This window comes from Triticum urartu, chromosome 5, assembly GCF_003073215.2.
Source record: "Triticum urartu cultivar G1812 chromosome 5, Tu2.1, whole genome shotgun sequence".
Classification (NCBI taxonomy): Eukaryota; Viridiplantae; Streptophyta; class Magnoliopsida; order Poales; family Poaceae; genus Triticum; species Triticum urartu.
This window is the reverse complement of record NC_053026.1, coordinates 381,212,775-381,233,190: the sequence shown is the minus strand read 5'-3', so window position 1 is coordinate 381,233,190 and position 20,416 is coordinate 381,212,775. Positions and strand designations below refer to the sequence as shown.

General features: G+C 44.1%; 2 protein-coding genes across 4 annotated transcripts; both read right to left on the bottom strand.

Annotated features, from left to right (window-relative positions):
• Positions 1–5,891: 5,891 nt before the first annotated feature.
• On the bottom strand, positions 5,892–11,117 carry LOC125509167. 3 transcript variants are annotated; one of them, XM_048674074.1, is made up of 4 exons: positions 11,020–11,117; positions 8,240–9,267; positions 6,707–7,571; positions 5,892–6,253 (listed from the first exon to the last, which is right to left on the bottom strand). In XM_048674074.1, the coding sequence occupies exons 2-3, from the start codon at positions 9,206–9,208 to the stop codon at positions 6,714–6,716; spliced, it is 1,827 nt and encodes a 608-aa protein (XP_048530031.1). In that variant the 5' UTR covers positions 9,209–9,267; positions 11,020–11,117; the 3' UTR covers positions 5,892–6,253; positions 6,707–6,713. The 3 variants fall into 3 exon arrangements, with proteins under 3 accessions (XP_048530031.1, XP_048530029.1, XP_048530030.1); XM_048674072.1 differs by lacking the exon at positions 11,020–11,117 and adding an exon at positions 10,774–10,997; XM_048674073.1 differs by lacking the exon at positions 11,020–11,117 and adding an exon at positions 10,576–10,767.
• A 499-nt stretch (positions 11,118–11,616) lies between these two features.
• LOC125509169 (serine-threonine kinase receptor-associated protein-like) lies at positions 11,617–17,594 on the bottom strand. Its single transcript, XM_048674075.1, has 7 exons — positions 17,180–17,594; positions 14,721–14,856; positions 13,666–13,747; positions 13,245–13,420; positions 12,997–13,134; positions 12,772–12,911; positions 11,617–12,178 (listed from the first exon to the last, which is right to left on the bottom strand). Exons 1-7 carry the CDS (start codon positions 17,295–17,297, stop codon positions 11,946–11,948), a joined length of 1,023 nt encoding a protein of 340 aa, XP_048530032.1. The 5' UTR covers positions 17,298–17,594; the 3' UTR covers positions 11,617–11,945.
• Positions 17,595–20,416: the final 2,822 nt, after the last annotated feature.

Below are 20,416 nucleotides of genomic sequence, written 5' to 3'. Positions count from 1 at the left end.
CTGGAGTGATGTGCTCATTTTCTAGCGTACAAAATAATGAATGGGGACCCTCGCCACTCTGATCACCGCCCTGTGATGCTGTTGCGGGATGGGAGCCCTCATGTGCAGCACCCAGCTGGGGGTGAACGCCTGCTACGCTTTGACGCAAATTGGATGCTAGAGGAGGGTTGTGATGGAATAGTCTAGGAGGCCTGGGATGGAGCGACTGGTCCTACTGTTCGGCAAAGGTTGGGTGATGTTGTTAAGGCTCTGAATACTTGGAGTAGAGAGGTGCTTGGAGATCTGCGGAAGAGAATAAAAAATTAAAGGCGAAGCTGGAGAAAGTCGGGAGGGAACCAATCTCAGATAGTCAAGTTCGAAAGGAACAAACAATTAGTTTTAGGATTGAGAGGCTAGAAGAACATGAAGACCTTGTTTGGAGGCAGTGAGCTCATGTTAATTGGCTGACCAAGGGTGATCGTACACGCTACTTCCAAGCTTATGCCTCGTAGAGAAAGAAGTGAAATACCATTCAGAAACTAAAAAGGGAGGATGGAGTGGTAGTGGAGGATGAAGAGGGCATACAAAATCTTATTACTAACTACGTTACCTCTCTCTTTACCCTCGTGGTAGGTGTTGATGCAAGTAATATCCTAAATCACATTTCTCCCAAGGTCACACCGCAAATGGATGACTTCCTGGGTGCGGAGTTCACCCCTGAGGAGGTCAAATCTGCTTTAGATGACATTGGTGATCTTAAGGCGCCGGGGATGGGCGGTCTGCCGGCCATCTTCTATAAGCACTACTGGCACTTGGTTGGCGATGATGTGGTACGGGAGGTGCTACATGTGTTGCGTGGCGGCAATATACCGAAGGGATGGAACAATACTCTTGTAGTACTTGAAGGAAATATGCCCTAGAGGCAATAATAAAGTTATTATTTATTTCCTTATATCATGATAAATGTTTATTATTCATGCTAGAATTGTATTAACCGGAAACATAATACATGTGTGAATACATAGACAAACAGAATGTCACTAGTATGCCTCTACTTGACTAGCTCGTTGATCAAAGATGGTTATGTTTCCTAACCATAGACATGAGTTGTCATTTGATTAACGTGATCACATCATTAGGAGAATGATGTGATTGACATGACCCATTCCGTTAGCTTAGCACACGATCGTTTAGTATGTTGCTATTGCTTTCTTCATGACTTATACATGTTCCTATGACTATGAGATTATGCAACTCCCGTTTACCGGAGGAACACTTTGTGTGCTACCAAACGTCACAACGTAACTGGGTGATTATAAAGGTTCTCTACAGGTGTCTCCGAAGGTACATGTTGGGTTGGCGTATTTAGAGATTAGGATTTGTCACTTTGATTGTCGAAGAGGTATCTCTGGGCACTCTCGGTAATACACATCACTTAAGCCTTGCAAGCATTGCAGCTAATGAGTTAGTTGCGGGATGATGTATTACGGAACGAGTAAAGAGACTTGCCCGTAACGAGATTGAACTAGGTATTGAGATACCGACGATCGAATCTCGGGCAAGTAACATACCGATGACAACGGGAACAACGTATGTTGTTATGCGGTCTGACCGATAAAGATCTTCGTAGAATATGTAGGAGCCAATATGAGCATCCAGGTTCCGCTATTGGTTATTGACCGGAGACGTGTCTCGGTCATGTCTACATAGTTCTCGAACCTGTAGGGTCCGCACGCTTAAAGTTCGGTGACAATCGTAATTAGGGTTTTTGTGTTTTGATGTACCGAAGGTTGTTCGGAGTCCCGGATGTGATCACGGACATGACGAGGAGTCTCGAAATGGTCGAGACATAAAGATTGATATGTTGGAAGCCTATATTTGGATATCGGAATCGTTCCGGGTGAAATCGGGATTTTACCAAAGTATCGGGGGGTTACCGGAACCCCCCCGGGGGTTAATGGGCCTACATGGCCCCTAAGGGAGAAGAGGAGGGCCGGCCAGGGCAGGCCGCGCGCCCCCTCCCCCCTAGTCCGAATAGGACAAGGAAGGGGGGGCGGCGCCCCCCTTTCCTCTTTCCCCCTTCCCCTTTCCTTCTCCAACAAGGCAAGAGGGGGGAGTCCTACTCCTGGTGGGAGTAGGACTCCTCCAGGCGCACCCCTAGGGGCCGGCCGCATCTCCCCCCTCCCTCCTTTATATACGGGGGCAAGGGGGCACCCCATGACATAGAAGTTGATCTTCGTGATCGTTCCTTAGCCGTGTGCGGTGCCCCCTTCCACCATATTCCACCTCGGTCATATCGTAGCGGTGCTTAGGCGAAGCCCTGCGTCGGTAGAACATCATCACCGTCATCACGCCTTCGTGCTGACGAAACTCTCCCTCAACACTCGGCTGGATCAGAGCTCGAGGGACGTCACCGAGTTGAACGTGTGCAGAACTCGGAGGTGCCGTACGTTCGGTACTTGGATCGTTCGAATCGGGAAGACGTACGACTACTTCCTCTATGTTGTGTCAACGCTTTCGTTGCCGGTCTACGAGGGTACGTAGACAGTACTCTCCCCTCTCGTTGCTATGCATCACCATGATCTTGCGTGTGCGTAGGAATTTTTTTGAAATTACTACATTCCCTACAGTACTAATTCCAAAGGTTTAGAACCCCGAGACTCTAAAATACTTATGCCCTATTAGCCTATGCAAAGTGGTGTACAAACTCATGTTCAAGGTCCTCGCAAACAGACTCAAGTGCATCTTAGGGGAGATTATATCACCGAATCAAAGTGCTTTTGTGCCGGGGAGGCTCATTTCTGACAACACCATCCTGGCTTATGAGATGACACATTTCTTGAAGAGGAAGAGGTCCGGAAGTGCTAATTATGATGCGTTAAAACTAGACATGAGTAAGCCTACAAATAGGTGGAGTGGGTTTTTTTTGTAGAAAGTGATGAGGCAACTTGGCTTTGCACCAAGGTTTGTGAGTCTAGTAAGCAAGTGCATTAGGCCTGCGCGGACAAATCGGGATCGGGGGTGGGGTTTAGGGCGAGCAGGGTTGCTGGCGTGCGGATGGGCCAGCCCTTGCGCGTGGCGCGGGACCCGTGTTCGCGGGGCTGGCCGGCCGTTGAAGGGGCGACGACGTCCGAAGGTTTTAGGGTGAGGCCAAGGCAATCGGTGATGGGATCGGAGTTAGGGTGGATGGGCGGTGCGGATAGCCAGATACCACGTCTATGGGTGTGCCTAAATGGTGACCGGGTCTGGGGTGGAGTGGTAACGGAAGAGGAAACAACGGAGGGGAATGGCTTTGCTTCTGGGCTTCGTGGGGCCCTGCCTTGGGTTGTCTATGGGTTTTTAGGGCTTTTGCACAATCCTATTTGAGAGGCCTTGTACAATGTTCACCGCTGTTGCCACTGACTTTATTCCTTATCAATTTGTCTTACAAAGCCCTCAAAATCAATTTGTCTTATCAATCATATCTTTTTTTGCGGGGTGAAAGGGATTTTTATTCCAAAATAATAGAGTTACAGTGAAGAGGCGAGAATTCCTATGTACATGGTTTTATCAATCATCTCATGTGTTATAGTCTTCATTTTCTTACTTTGACATTATTGTTGACGATCTTAAGATGTAATCTGCAGTATCATTGACCTTACGTGTTTCATCCTTATCTCACTCACAACCTATTAATTTCAATTAGTCGGCGTCTTTGTGCCACCGCCTATCACCGGTATTAAATGTCTTCGATGTCATTCAAGAATATAAGACGAATGGTAAGTAAATCGCTAATGAAAGTAGCCACTAATGTATTCCTTCTTACCATGTTTCATCGCCTCATCTCAAGGCTCTTATTCCCTATATGAAAATCAATTCATGCAAACAACTCCATTATACCATGTCGTTACACATCATTGATTTTTCTTGCCGCCCAAGAATATGAGGCAGGAGGAGTAATGAACCCTAAAGGCGAAGCGTCGTTATTGTCCTCGTTATTCCCTGGAGGCGAAGCGTCGTCATTGTCCTCGTTATTCCCTGGAGGCGAAGCGTCGTTATTGTCCTCGTTATTCTTTTGGAGGTATATGTGTGCAGTTGCGTGGTTAATTAATACTAACCAAAATACCTAATTTTTCAGAAATAAAAAATATTACTTGTCATTGATATGTAAGTCTACGTTAATTTTGGTTATAGGGATAAAATGAAAGCACCTTTTCAAAACATCTTGGTTGGGTAGGAATGGAACAAAATGCACAATAGTGGAGGCGTAAGGCGAGGGAAATCTACGTGAACAACTTTGTCTATAGACTTGAAGAGGTGCTAGACTACTCAATTTTGAAGCTTTTGGAAGGTTTCTATCGCCAATATTGACTTTCAATATTTGCAAATAGTGTCAAAAACCTACCGCCATGCTTTTAGATGCTTAGAAAACTTTTTTTGTTTCCTCCTTACATGTTATCGTCTGTGCCTCTAAAATACTTGTTTAGTCCTTGACCTATAACACATCATCAAAAGACATGCCTACCAACATTATAGTGGACATTCCAACACCCACCATAAACTTTGTATTGTTCCAGAAGATAAGGTTGGTGCTTAGCGAACCCCTGATTTATAGGGTATCGGTTGGTGAGAGTTATATTGTTAACTAACTCCATTCCTAATAGGCAACATTATGAACCATGTAGTCGAAATTCTCTAATTTTAACTTGCAATACGCAACAATATATCATGATTGAATTAGATGAAACTAATGTTATAGATTTGTCATTAAAAAATTGGTTGTGTTTTTTTTTTGTAACTGGAGACATATAGAATCAATCGTCAAAATTGCATCTTAGAAACTACACTCCTAGCAAAAGAGATATCTTTTATAAATTGAGAGAGTTCTTAATAATGTATGCCATGTGGTTCTATCTGCCCTAAGACAGTGCAGTGTCAGTTTTTGTAAGAGGAAAGATGATTTACAAATTGAACTGACTTACTATTTCTAGGATTCAATGGTCGGGGAAAACCTATGTGCAACTTTAGGTCGTGGTTGTCCATTTATCTCTCTCTCTCTCTCTCTCTCTCTCTCTCACACACACACACACACACACACACAACTGCAGTTGCACGATCCAAGACACTCTCATACTCGTCGTCGTCTGCATGCGCGCTATATTAGTGTCGTAGATGGTCCCGAACCACTACCGAGTCCGGCATAACCGTCGGTGTCACAAACTCCATTAATCATCTGCATGGATGCTACGTCGAATGGTCGCCAACCACTGTCGGATCTGTCATGCACGGTGTCACAAATTCCGCCATAGTTGGCTCCTGCCTTCCTCTTTCCACCGGGTCGGCACTACCATGAAGACACAATCCAAGCAACATAATGGTTGAGAGGGAAAGCGTGAGCTCCTATATTTGTAGAATTTTCACTTACACCTTATTTTCAAAATAGTGGACTAAGACGGCTAGGCTAGGATGTTAGAATGTTTTTATGTGACTTTTCAGGTTCAAAAGTCTAGGGCGGAAAGTTTATGCATGAATTTGGAGGTTGAAACATCTAAGACCAGACAACCGCATGGATGCAAAGATTACGCATAAACAGATCAAATTCAAGAAGAAAGTAGAAAAACATGTCTTTCGACAGTCACCAAAACATTGGTGCAGTGAGATCTTCAACAGTGCACTAGGTGGCCAGCAACATCACAGTTTGAACAGGCTGATTTTTTCTGTTCTTTATCATGGTTTTTACCCTATATCATCTGTTCGTGCCCATTCATCAAACTATTCCACTGCACTGCAAATAGAGCAAAGATATCTCAAAGAGTAAACTGGAAAAAGGTTTCCTGTTGTGATCGAGCACTTGATCATCTGTGCCACACGAATGGAAATTTCAAGACGCACATAAGTATATCACTTGCATTGTGTCTTCAAGGTAAAGCTCATTCACAAATTGATGATGTTTAAGATAGAACTAAGGTACTGTTCTGTTCAATTTACAACACCAATCAAGAGCAAGACAACATTCTCAATAGTCTGTCACAGCAACTCACACAGATCAAAGAACATGGCGAGGGCAACGGCTAAATTTTGGCCTTGCCCTCCATGCGGACAATACGGTGACACCAGACATACTTTTGAAAGCTGCATTTTTATGAGCTTTCAGTAGCAGACTCACATAGTTTCCACAACTTAATTTAGCTTTGGTAGGGCAGCAGGCAAGCGGCTGCTTCTGTTGTTGTTGCTGCTTCCGACGACAAGCACAATGAGAGCAAGCTTACCAAATAACAATCAATAGCACCAAAACCTGAAAGACAACAGATGCCTGGATTAGGAAGGCGCCATAGTTGCCAGTTGTTTGTACCAGCCATAGTGAAACATCACCTTTCTAAAGTCAGGAAAAGGTAAACAAATCACCGATTGCTAATGATTACATGTGTACCATAATATAGATTGAGCACTGAGGCAGGAGAATTTCTAATTTATTTTCTTAAAGAATATCTTGGGGGTGGCTACGGTACATACAACCTTTAGTCATAATTTTGTTTAAAAACTGTTCTCCTATCACTATTTGCCCACTACACCACTCCTGTTTGTAGGATAATTAGGCGATGGTGAGAAAAGTTGTTTAATTTTCACATCGTAGCTATTCTTCAAAAATTCAAATGTTCTTACATGCATTACACTACACTTATTAGAAGGAAACCACAGCTTAAATAAATTAAATAAATAAAAGGAAAAGCATTTTTTGTCTGCAAACCTGTTTCTCAGCTTTTTTCGTATGCATCTTCCCTGTGACCACCACTCTTCCATTCAGTTTCATCATCTGCTTCTCTCCTTTCATCATCCTCACCATCGCTTTCACTCACTGTCTCCCACTCAGAGTCATCAGCCTCTTGACCAAATGCATCACTAGCATCTCCCTCACAATGGATTCCACCATGTTTTAGGGATGATTCCCTGAATAACCAAGCAGCACGCATCTGCTTCTTCACCAATCGCTCAGCGTAATCAGGAACCTTGTTTTGCCTCAAGGATAGGTCAGGATCACTGGACTGAGAGCATTCATTTATAAACAGAATTGCATCCAGCAGGCTCTCTTTTGCTAAACCAAGCATATCATATGCTTGGGCTCTTCTCCACAAACTTTTGGCGTGTCGATTCAACGGACTATGAAGGCACAATGCACGGGTAGCATCACTGATGGCAGCCAAAGGTTGCTGCAGGAGAAGATAACACTGAGCTCGGTTGCTATGAAGCACCACTCTTTCTTTCTTGGACTTCATTGGACACAATGCGAGTGCTTCAGAGTACTTCGCTGCAGCTCCTTCAATATTTCCTGAGGAGAACAGGGAATTTCCTTCCAATTTTACAACCAATGCTGCAGCTTGTTTTATATGAAGATCCTCCTTTGGCATATTCTTTTCCGATTTCAGCTTCTGCTTGAAGCTCAAGAGTTCATCAATTTCTTCTTTGGTGTGACTACTAATTGAATTCCGTGAATTCCCATTTTGTTGCATACACTCTTGGAGGACTGTGACAATAGTGTCACCCAGCCTTTTGTAATCACCGAGTGTGGAAATATCCGCTAAATCTATCAGTGTCGGGGCAATTTTATCTATAACCTGTACACATGGGAAAAGCAACTAAAGTTGTAAAAACCAAAGCTTAACAAACAATTATAGGTTGCATCCCGACAGGACCACAGTAATGATAGCTTTTTTTTGCTAATAATCAGCAAGAGTAACCATTCTGAACTAGCATTAACAAAAAGAAAGCAGACAACGCAGCTTGCACCAAACAATATCTGAAATGCTAAACAGACAATAGATGCAGCATCCTAAGCTTAACAATAGTATTTAAAATAATAGAAATAACCAGAAATGGATAGCTCAAAATACTCAGCTCTTCATTTCCAAAGGTTTACGAAGAGTTATGTAATTTGCAATTATCTCCAGAGAAATTTAATGTTACAATTCCAATATAGAAAGTGAAGTTTAATATCAGTTCTCAAAAATTGTTAGCTCAAAGTACTCGTTCAACCCTTCATTTCCTAATGTTTATCAGAAATTACGTAATTTACATTTAAACTGTACAAATTTTCTTGTTATCAAGTCCAAAGGATAACAGATGCTTGTCAATATCTTTAAAGCTCAAGCAATTCAACAAATATAATCCAGGCTATTTCAATTAGGACATGGGAATGGGCACCAAGCGACAAGACGCTAAATTAGAATTCTTGATCATGTTTAAGCATCCCTTCAAGCATTGTGCAAAATTTGGAATGTCTTACCTTATGATATGTGCTAGGATCCTGCACTAACCAGAGTAAACAATCAATGGCCATGTATTGCCAGTCATCTGAAGAGCGAGCAATGTTGCATAAAGCTTCGATGACACCAGAAATATTAGCAACATGACCTCGGCCAAGCTTGCTCTGGCAGATTGTTCTTAGTAAACCAACACCAGCAGGTGAGTTCTCATTCACAAGTCCACCCCACATACCAGGTAACTTAGCTAGAAACTCAGGCTTGCAGATATCATGAAGAAACTCAGGCTTAAATGCAAAGCAGTTTATGAGCTGCAAAGACCAGCACTGCAGTTGGCTAGCCCATTCCTCAGCTTTACGAGATTCCATTTCAGCACCACCCATACCACGTGTAAGAAGATCACAGTGGTAGCCAAGTCTTCGATCTACGAATTGGTAAAAATGAGAGTACACAATTTCTAGAGAGCTTGAGGCAAGTTGAATTGCAAGTTCAAGCACTTCTCCATGATCAGCAACAGCAGGGAATGTACTAGGGTATGTAGCCAAATGCCCCAAAGCTCTGACAGCAACTCTTTGCTCCACCCAGGTGAGCCTACCTCTTAAGAGTTCAACTAATGGAGGTATTACTCCGGCACGAACAGCGCGTTCTGCAAACTCCTCCATATTCATCGTATAGGATCCAATAACATGTGCTGCATAATATGGGATGTAAATATTCTGATCATGTGAAAGCCAACGCCTGTTTTTCAGGCCCTTCCATATTAGAGCTGCCATGCACTCAAATATTCCCAAGTTGATGAATTCAGGGTCATTTGGGTGTGCCATGGCAGTGTTCCAAAGGCCACTAATAGGGAGAACTTGGCCATCATCATCTTGGGAAGGAAGTTCTCTAAAGAATTTCAGCACACTTGCTCTTCTTTTGCTAGGGTTTGCTTCCTTCATAACACAGAAGAAACATCCAGGATAAGGGCAATCAGCAGGTATTTTATCCATTAAGAACAGGTCGATCTTATGTGCTTCCTTAGTCAGATCCTCCCAAATTATACTTCAAACTGCATCATTCAACCATAGTATCAGCAAAACGAAAGGAAAAAAAAAACTCCCAGGAATAAAGCATATAAAAATTATTTGAATTAGCATAGTCCACCAGATCATTTAATCCACGGTCAGCATATAAAAATAATTTGAATTAGCAAATTAATATAGCATGCTTGATAGCTTATCTTTTATCTCCCCTCCCACCACTCCTTAAGTTTGGGTATTGAACAAGTTATAACTACGTGAAGTTAACTGGCAAAAAATATTCACTACCAAAAAAGGGCAAAAATTACCAACACAACACATACTGGCAACTCCGCCAACGGAAAGTGAGATTCACCCAAACTTGTTGATGTTATACAGGACATGTTCTATTTATTTGCAAAATCTAGCAAAGAGGTGCAAGGGAACTGTGCATTTGGTTCGAGCATGGGTGATAGATATATAGCCTACTTCTTATAATCACTAGCAAAATTCCATCTAACGAGTATAAATGTACACTAAAGTGACAAGGACGTCCAAGCAGTGAGTAAATTTAACCTACAGCACTGAGTTCATATTTATGTGATAATGCAAACCATCTTCTCGGGCTCATTTATCTAACCTAGGGCCAGTTCTTTTGGGCGATTCTACCAGAATCGCCCCCCTCCCCAGCTTCTCCCAGAATCATCACTCCACATGTTTTTTACAATCCTAGCTAATTAGACCTTAACTAGATAGGATTGTAAAAAAAATATGTAGTGGCGATTCTGGGAGAATCGCCGAAAAGAACTGGCCCCTAATAAACCAAAATTCTTCCGGAATCTTCCAAAAAGGAAACACCATAACAACAACAAAAAACAACAAAATTGGCACAATAAACATCAAACAGCACCATTCCGCCGCCTCCCCGCTCATCACCGCCAACGGGCGAGACCCCCGGGAAGAGAGGACACGACTTCCGGAGTCCAATTAGAGATATATAGCCTACTTCCTATAATCTCTAGCAAAATTACATCCAATTAGAGAAATGTACAGTAAACTGATAAGGACGTCCAAGTAGTGAGTAAATTTAACCCGCAGAACTGAGCTCATATATATGTGATAAATAATGGAAAGCATCTTCTGGGGCTTATCTATCTAACCTAATAATCCCACATTCCTGTTATAACCCCTAGAGCTACTCCGGAATCTTCCAAAAGGGTACAGAATGCACTAGATGTGACGACCTAGCTACCGTTGGAATCTCACAGCAGGGAAACAATATGGAACCACCATGACAAGAAAAAAAATACAACAAAATTGGCACACTAAACCCCAGTGAAACAGCAGCATTGCGTCACCTCCCCGCTCATCACCACCAAGGACCGAGACCGAGGGGACGCGACTTCCGGAGCCCAAACCCTACCGCGTCAGCCCCGCGCTCTCGCCCCCAGCGCGAACCAAGCAAGGAGCGCCCCAGGAACGCCCAGAACTGCAACACGGCGCGGAGAAGAGCGGCACTGAAGGCAGGCAGGCAGGGGGGAGGGAAGAGAACGGACCGAAGAGGGGACGACCCGGCGCCGGCGACCGGGGCCCCTCGAATGCAGGCCGGGAGGCGGCCGCGCCGGATCGAACCGCGGGCGGGGGCGGATCCGGCGGGGAGGGGTTCCTGGCCGGTGTTCCGGGGAGGAGCTGGTTGATTTGGCTCCGGTTTGATTTGATTTTGGAGAGAGAGAGTGTGGGGGGAGGAAAGGAAGGGGGAGGCGGGGCCTATGATGAAATGAAATTATCAGCGCGGCGTGTACCGGCGCTGCAAAGCTGCAAGTTGCGAGCAGGGAGGACCCCCCGCCCCAGTGCCTGTCCGTCCTTTGTGTCCACGGCGCCGACGGGCCTGACTGACTGCCTGCCTGCCTGGAGTCTGGTCCAGTGCGCGCGTGCTTGTCCACGGATCTCCCGGTTTTACCCCTCACGGGATGGGGTGAGCGGTGCCGTCGCACAGTATCTCCGGGCACCACCCTCACATTGGAATATGGAAGACCTGCTAGTAAATCAACGAGTAGCCTCGGGCAGTAATTTCTTTACTGACTGACTTCAACTACCCATGTGTCGAGGGGCCTAGTTAAACCTGGAAGGAGGGAGCAGTTGGTTGATAGTTTACGGAGGGAGTACTTATCTCGTGTGACGGCGAGCTCAGTAAGAATGTAGCCGTTGTTTAATTCACCTGCTGCACAAAGGCATTGATATGCGCACTTCTAGGGTATCTAAACACGGTCGGCAACAAAGTAACGCCACAAACAGGCGATGTTACCACTGTAATGCAGTTTACTACTACTAGTTGCCAGCAACACGAGGCAGTGGCGCTGGAAATGTCATTTTGTTTTTCTGCCATGTTCTCCAGCGAATATCAACCAAAACAACACCATTTCGTCTATCATCGTCAACACAAAAGGGTGGGACAAAAATGTGTCAACACAAAATACACAATGGCATCTCAATCTAATCCTGATCAACACCTCATCCACAAAATGTTCTACTCTTGGCTTATTTTCGGTGTACCAAAAAATCCCTAGCATTTGCTCGATGAAGGGCAAGATTTTTCCCACGGCGCAGTTAACTACTCATACAAGCCAGCCACACTTGCGTCGGACACCGGCTTTGACGAACAGACGCAAGGCAAGACGGAAAGAGCAGCTTTGAGGATAACAACAGCATCTCATCCAACGATGTAATCCTACTCCCCGGCCTTCTCCTCCTTGGCAATGTGGAAGCCTTCAATCTTACACGCAATCTCCTCTGCTCCAGCCTTGGGCTTACCATTTGTATCGATCGCCTCCTCAGCATCCGCGTTAGGTGGGCTCAGCTGCCAGATCCGAATAGTACCATCTTCCGACCCTGAGGCGTATGATTCACCACCAGGTGCAAACCGGACGCAGTGAACTGGACCATGATGCCCTTTGTTACAAGCTGCACAATACAACAATACTCGGCTATGTCAGCATGGCAAAGTGTAATTGATAGAAAAAGGAACCAATAATAACTTCTGAAAAGTATACAATTGAAGCACAATCAAACCAGTAACATGACAATACTGCAACATAAATACCATCAAATAGTCGATGCAGAATATCAAAAAACACATGAAATAATGATGAGTGAAAATAGTACTCCAACATATTGATGAATCACATCATTGAAATATAGAACAACATCTTTGATCCATTTCCAATGTTCCTTTTCAACTGCTTTATCTATAATACAGATATCGCAGCAATAACTACAAGGTGCAACAAATTGTACTGCATGAATTCCTTTTCAGAGTTAATGACAAGTGAAACAAGAATGACCAGCTCGCCATTCAAGGAGATTAACTTCTGAACGCAGAATTTCAGTTTCATGGTCTTAATTGTAACTGACAGCAGATTTCATGTGCGGAAGCTACAGATAAGATGAAACCAAAGTAACATGTGGTTCTGGTGTTTCTGTTTGGATAATGCAAAGTTGCAAACCACGCTGATTGAAAAGAATGGACGATTAAATGTTCAAATAGATTGACTTACTTATTTCTTCACCGGTAAGGAAATCAAATACATGAACCCACATATCTTCTCCTCCAGCAATGAATTTGCTCCCAGACTTTGGTTCAAGTGAAGCTGACTCCACAATAAACGACATATCATAGCTTTTAACAAGCCCAAAGCTGCAGGGTAACCACCAAAAGGTTTGTACGTAAGGAATCGGTCTATTCATATGATGCAGAAAAATGTCAACAGAAAAAGACTTACTGATTAGCATCCCAAAATTTTACACTTGAGCCATCAGCTGTGGTGATGAACCTGCCATCCTGGCTTACTTCTGCACTGGTAACAGGTCCCTTGGTTTCAAGAGTTTGGACAATTTTTTCACTCCTCACATCCCATAACCTGTCAAAACCCAATAGTAGTTATTCGAGACGGACAATGCTACATAGCCAACCAGTACATGTTTAGGATACCAAAATAGAGGCATTTCCTCCACAGACACACAAACACACCTTACTCCACCCGTATCAGTGCAGGAACTCAGTATAGTTTGGTCATTATGAAGCCAAGCAACAGTTCGGACAGAACCAGGTGATTTGTCAAGTTCTTTCGGAGCAACATCTGGTTTGTTCAAATCGTATACACGCAAAATCTTTTCCATACCTCCAGTAAGCAACAGGTGGGTATCCTGCAGTGACATTTGCAATTTAATTAGGTTAAAAACTGCTCATGGAAGACAACAATTGGGTAAAACATGTAAAATGGTCCAGATTTCAGAAACCAATGTTCACTTTTGATAGCTAATATATTTTAGGCAGGAATGAAAAATTAGATTAGATCAGGCTCTAATTTAGTAGACCATAAAGGTGTTATAACAACCAACATTAGGAACAAAAAGGGATACAGCAGGGCATCAGTTTGAACAAGCAATACCTTAGAAAAGGCACATGCACGGACTATATGCTTGTGTTCAAATGAATGTAGTTCATCACCTGTTAGTGCATCCCATACTTTACTGAGAAGAAAAGAAAATGGAGAAGGTGTCAATGGATATGTCAATGAAAACAGCAAGCTAAACTCAGGAATATGAAGATGGGGCAATCTATGAGTATTAACATTAGAGAACTATGGTGCTTGCTGCATTATTTCTTGCAAACATGCTTGTCTTATTGTCCTGCACACACTTGCAACAGATCTTTCATTGAATCCATTTTGTACTAAGCCCTGGTTTTGCATCTAGAATATATACTTGCAACGGAAGAAATTTGAGAGAACAATCTGTGATTTATGTATATGCACATTGACCTACTTATGAATGCCCATTAATTCCTAAGTAGACTTAAGTAGTACTACAATATTTTACTATGTTGTTTGATTCTTTGGGCCTTTGTACCATAAATGCAGCCAACAGTGGACAAGACTACCAAATTAGCATACCATGTGCAGTTTAATGGCTATAAGTGGAATTTGGTTAAGTAACTTTGCAATATTCCAATCAAGATGCAAGAAAACATGCAGTTATTGCGGTACCAGACGTGCACTATCCATACGTTTCGTCCACGGACGTAGCCTCTTTCCCACCCCCGCCTCCACACAACCTAACTGGCTCACATACAACCCGCCACCACCACACAATGCCCCCTTCAATCCCGCGTCCGATAGCACCATCAACACCCCCACCCTAATTTAGTATTACAGTCCAGGCCTCAAGGATCCTGGTGAACCAGCCCTATCAAATTGGACCTCAATCCTAACCCTGCCACCAGCAGCAACTTTTGTCTAAGAAGAACACTGCCATTGCGGGAGAAGATAAGGAGCGGAGAGGTGGCAAAACGACTGAGCGAACATGCTACCACCAGCACAGAAGCATTACACAGAAAATAAAAGGACACAATACATAGAATAAGCATCAATTGATACAGTAATAAGGATATATTCCACTTATGAGTAAACTAACTGGAACCAAACAATGTATAAGAAAATCATACGCTGAAAAGTCTGCTGAACCAGAGGCAGCACGCAGAGCATTTGTGTCAAGGCAACAGCTCCAAACAGCACCTTTATGACCTTCAAAAGTCCCAATCCAATCTCCAGTCTCACCATTACGAAGCATTGGATTTGAGTCTGCAAAGGAAGTACACAATATTAGCTATATTTGATAGCCAGCAATCAAACAAGACAGTACATTTCTCTAACACATATTTAAGTTTACTACAGGGTAGAATCTCAAGTGATATGCTTTAAAGCTTACGTTTCTCTCTTTTCCAGTATTTGTAGTATTAATATCAAGCAAAAATTGAAACAAAACATCTTCTATCATTCATGTTACAATATCCCAATACTTATAACAAAATACATGTATTGGTTATTGTTCAACTCAAAGACAAAAACATCTTTTAATCATTCACTTATTAATTCAAAATTAAAATAACTCGTGTAAATCTAGAAGATACATGCATTTACATTCACTTATTAATTCAAAATTAAAATAATTCATGTAAATCTAGAAGATACATGCATTTACATAAAAACAAATGGGATGACATCTGCTAGAGATGCAAATAGATGCAGATCCAGTCCCTCTTTTGTCAAATATGGGAATATTTGTTTTGAATCTAACACTGTTCAGTGTATATAGATTTTGCAGCAGTACAAGTTTGAGACATCAAAATACACAACCAGAACAATGCACAAAATAGATGTTTAATAATCTATGTATAGTTATCCATAACTTAGTATTTTATACCTGTCCTCATAGGTCCATGTTCATTTTTAGTATTAGTGTTCTTATATTGCTTGTAGCTATGGACACAAACATGGCTTTCATGCTTGTATGGTTTGACTCCATCACAACTGTGACAGCTTAATGGCGTGTACGAAAAATGAATGGTGAGTATAACACACAATTACAAACCCTCGTTTGAACAGACTTGAATTTACTACTTTCCGGACAATTCAGGAACAGAATAATTCTGTCCAACGTAATAACCATCAATAAGTAGGCAATCCAAACTAATTCTTTAGAGCTGGCATCTAGCCTTGGAGACTACGAGTACACATGTGAGCTTGTGTGTGGTTGGTGGGGCGGGGATTCGTTGCTTCATAGATATCTTGACTAGCAGTGTGGCCATAAGACTTAAAAACATACAAATAATTTGAGACGAGTCACAAACTAAGAGGCCACAACTAGGGCTGCAAGAAAAGCTCGAGGCTCGTGAGCCGCTCGAGATCGATTCGTTTTTTGACTCGACTCGAGATCGACTCGAAAAGAAACAAGCTGAGTTTGGACACTTTATGTAGCTCGGCCGAGAAACGAGCCGATCTTGAGCCAATGTTGGCTCGTTCGATTTTAGCTCGATAGCTCGACAAAATATCATTATGTTATATGAGCATGCCATATATTAAATGGAAATAAGATAATTTATTACCATACATGTTGTCCATGATTTTTTTCCATTTTATTTACCAACGAACATGGAAACTTAATTACATGCAGAGAAGATTTAAGCCTAATTATGGCACGTGGTTGACTGTGTGTTGAACATCCTATATTTTTGGCAAAGGTTCCCAGTATATTCACCTTAATTTTTTGTTTTTCATCGATAGATTTATAATTTTTACCATCTCATTTAGCTCAAAACTAGCTCGAGATCTACTCGAGATCGTTACAAGCTGAGCACGAGTCATGTTCTACAGCTCGATCATGAGCTTCACTCAGTTTGAGCTCGCTCGAATTTTCATATGAGTTGAGCTGAGCCAACTCCAACTCGCTCGAGCTCGACTCGTTTGCAGCCCTAGCCACAACTAGAACAACAGTGACATGATGAGTACATTGAGACGCTTAGTCCTCCAAATCTGACCTACATGGTAAAAACTGCGCTACGTGGCAACAAACAAACGCAAGATGCACTAAATGAAAGCAATAAATATAGCATCACCATCGGGGTAATAAACTGTTGAGATATCTCGTAACATTCCACCCTTCCTATCTCAAATATCTAAGTTCACATGATTGTGGGATACAGTAGTCATCCTACTTACCAAAATTACAAAATATCAACACATTAGGTAACCATAATCCCTACTAGCTTCCACCCTTCCTATCTCAAACATTTCAAGTTCACATGATAAAGGAAAGCAGTAGCCGTCCTACTTATCACCCAAATTACAAACTATAGAATATCAATACATTGGATAAAGTTACCATTCATATTGGTACAAACCACCTTTAACTGGACAATCAATCGCAATGAGATAACTAAATGGAACATTAAATCCCGATAGAACCCACGGCACTGGCCATTACTCATCCGCCAAAACAGAATTCGTCTCATCACAAGCACACTAGCGAACGCATCATCCATTCCACTGCGCAATAGAATCGCACAACTAACTGTTCTCGCATCACAAGCCACGGCTAGAGCGGGCGAGAGGGCGGATGGCTTACCCTTGCTGGCGCTGATGAGGAAGTAGCCGTCGGGCGTGACGGGGCTGTAGAACAGGTCGACGACCGGCCGCGAGTGGCCGTGGCAGACCAGCGGCACCGCCGCCTTCTTCTTCTCCATCTCAGCCCCTCCCCACTCTAACCCTAACCCTATCGACCGGCTCCGGCGGCGCGCGATCGGCTCCCAACCCTAGCCCCTACGAACGAACCAAGAGAATCGAATCGAAGCAAGATAAATTGGGGGAAGTCAGATGTGAATTGTGGCGCGGATCGGCGGCGGGGGCGGATGGGGACGAGGATGATCTGGGTCAGTGGGGGTAGATTTGTACGCGGATTTATTATTTGTTAGAGCAGTGGGTTCGAGCCCGGAGGCCGGCCTAGGGGCACTAGGCGAAAGGGTGGGGAAGGAGGAGCGAAGGGGGGAGGCCGCTTTATATAGACCACACCGACTAGCGCCGAACTTGCTGGGAGATGCTGTTGCCCATTCGCGGCCGTGCAGTGCACAGGATGCTCGGCGTTTGGGGATCTTCGGAAAACAAGAAGAAGAAAACATACTACTCCCTTTCTTTCTTTTTACTCCCTCGGTTCCTAAATACGATCGACTTTAATGCAAGGAGCAATGATAGCCATGCGGCTACCCCGCTCCAAGCGCCTCCAAGCTGACCGCGGCTAGGCTCCATCTCTCAAATCTTAACTAAATATGCTTTGTTAGGTTCCAAACCAAAGCTTAAAACCATGATAGCCATGCGGCTACCCCGCTCCAAACGCCTCCAAGCTGGCCGCGGCTAGGCTCCACCCCTCAAATCCTAACTAAATATGCTTTTTTAGGTCCCAAAGCAAAGCCTAAAACTCTAGTCGATGACTAAATTGAATGTGTGAATGGTATAATCAATGTGTTAATCGACTGCGAGAATGGTAATCAATGCGTAAATCGATGCCATCAGGAACAGAGCCCTTGCCGCCATCGATGAATGTGTGCCTGAGGGATGATGAACCCGGTGGTCATCGTCCAGATCTTGCCTTTGATGCTCACCGCCACCGCCTGTCGTCCAGATCTTGTGCTCGTCGTGGCCGACGAGAGAGTGGAGAGAGGCGAGAGTAAGTGGTGAGAGAAGGGTGAGGTGGTTTACGATATGGCTTCGGAAAACAATGTGGTGTCTCACGTGTGCCTCGCGCATGCAGCCGCCTCCACCCATGTGGCCTGGGTTGCATCGCTTGGGTCTGACTTGCTAGAAATGGCCCATTCAAGCATTCCTCCATAGCCAGACCTAGAGGCGCTTTAAGTTCCGTCTTGGCCAAGATCTTCATGCAGGCCAAGCATCCAAAACAATCCAAAAACTATCATCCAACGTGCGGTAGATGCAATATACCAAACGACTCGTAGTTGCTTTTCAAGTGTACTAGCTTAATATCCGTGTGTGATAATGAAATAGCTTTCATTGATCAGACAACAATAGATTAAAAATCTCACTTTTAATAGTCATCCCAAATCCCTTTTTTGTTAAAATGACAAAACAATACAAATAAAAGGAGTTTCCACTTGTCCATGATTTGAATCTAGATTGCCGAATTAAATATAGAAAGGATCATGTCATCACGCAGACGACGAGGTTTTTCAACAACAATGCCTTCAGAAAGGAAGCGGTGCTCAATCGTCGTCGTCACTAGATCCAATTAGAATCTAGGTTTTCACCCCGAAGAACTAGTCTAAGCATATCTGAGCAATGCCTTCAACAAGGTAACAACATAGAACATCGCCATCGTCAGGTATAACAAACACATGTCAGACCTAGGCTTTCGACCTAGAGCTTGAGACCGGGTGCTTGAGCAGAACACTGTGAACGTCACTTATGTGTTGTCACCACGCTTTTCCACGATCCAGTAGGTACATGCAATGTGTGATCATCGCCGCTACACAACCATCCCTGTGCGTCAAATAATTGTCCATAGTTTACAACTCTCCACCGAAGTCAACCTCCAGATATAGAGGAAGGAACCTCGTGAAGACCTTTAGGCGGCTACAACAATCTACAAAGAGTCTGGTGTCGTAGGCTGAGGTGGCGTAGATGATTGAGTGCTCCATAACAAAGATGATGAACGCCACTACCATCAAGGGATCAACAGTCCCACATTGGATCCGCTCCTGACCTCCAAGGCATGGTGGCGCCGTCATCACACTGGAGCCCCATGAAGCAGCTCCCCGATGGCCGAGCTGCCTCCAATCATTATGGATACAGCGACAGCGCCCACGCCCGATGTAAGCTCCGATGGCATTGGCAGATCGAGCAGAGTCGAGATACAACCACTTCGCACCTAGCATAGATCGAGCATAATCAGAATCCAGCCACTCCACCGCGACGCCCATGTCGCTGGTCCAGCCCACGGTCTCCCGCATTGCCGCAACCCGGAAGCCACGACTTGCATGCCACGCCCCACCGTACGACCCCACGACCTTCCCTCCCGGCACCTTCGGCGGCAAGAGGGCCCGCCGCCACCGCAACAACGGCCGGCGGAAGCGGTGGTTGGCGAGGACTACCCGATGGCAGATGTGTTTCCCTCGAGTCGCCCGAAGCAAGAGTGAGACGGGGTCAGGACGGTTTCTGAGGACTACGAGTTAGCAACGAAATGGAATACTATCTCTTTTTTCGAGAGTACGCAAATTGCGCACCATAGCTTTATAGAAGAAGACAATTGCAAGTACAAGACGACTACCACTTGCTGCGAACAACGAGTGTAGTACAACTCCACATTCGGCTAGTCCATGGACTGTTGGGGAAAGTAGCATGCAATTTCAAAAATTTCCCTACGCCCACGCAAGATCTATCTAGGAGATGCATATCAACGAGAGGGGGAGAGTGTGTCCACGTATCCTCGTAGACCAAAAGCGGAAGCGTTTGACAACACGGTTGATGTAGTCGAACTTCTTCTCGTTCCGACCGATCAAGCAATGAACGTACGATACCTTCGAGTTCTGCACACATTCAGCTCGATGACGTCCCTCGAACTCTTGATCCAACAAAGTGTCAAGGGAGAGTTTCGTCGGCACGACGGCGTGGTGACGTGATGGTGAAGTGATCCACGCAGGGCTTCACCTAAGCACTATGACAATATGATCGGAGGCGTAAACTATGGAGGGAGGCGCCGCACACGACTGTTCAAGCGATGCCCCCCTCATATATATAGGTTGGAGAGGGAGGAGAGGCAGCCAAGGGGGCGCCCCAAGTAGGAGGAATCCTACTT

What these genes read in the sequence shown, in the direction of transcription:
- LOC125509167 (XM_048674074.1), bottom strand. Translation starts at nt 9,208, where the DNA reads ATGGATAAAATACCTGCTGATTGCCCTTATCCTGGATGTTTCTTCTGT. An exon ending in ATCCTAGCACATATCATAAG is followed by an intron (nt 7,572 to 8,239) that starts GTAAGACATTCC and finishes CCATGTGTACAG; the next exon opens with GTTATAGATAAAATTGCCCC.
- LOC125509169 (XM_048674075.1), bottom strand. Translation starts at nt 17,297, where the DNA reads ATGGAGAAGAAGAAGGCGGCGGTGCCGCTGGTCTGCCACGGCCACTCG. An exon ending in ACTGATACGGGTGGAGTAAG is followed by an intron (nt 13,135 to 13,244) that starts GTGTGTTTGTGT and finishes GGGTTTTGACAG; the next exon opens with GTTATGGGATGTGAGGAGTG. An exon ending in AAATTTTGGGATGCTAATCA is followed by an intron (nt 12,912 to 12,996) that starts GTAAGTCTTTTT and finishes GTTACCCTGCAG; the next exon opens with CTTTGGGCTTGTTAAAAGCT.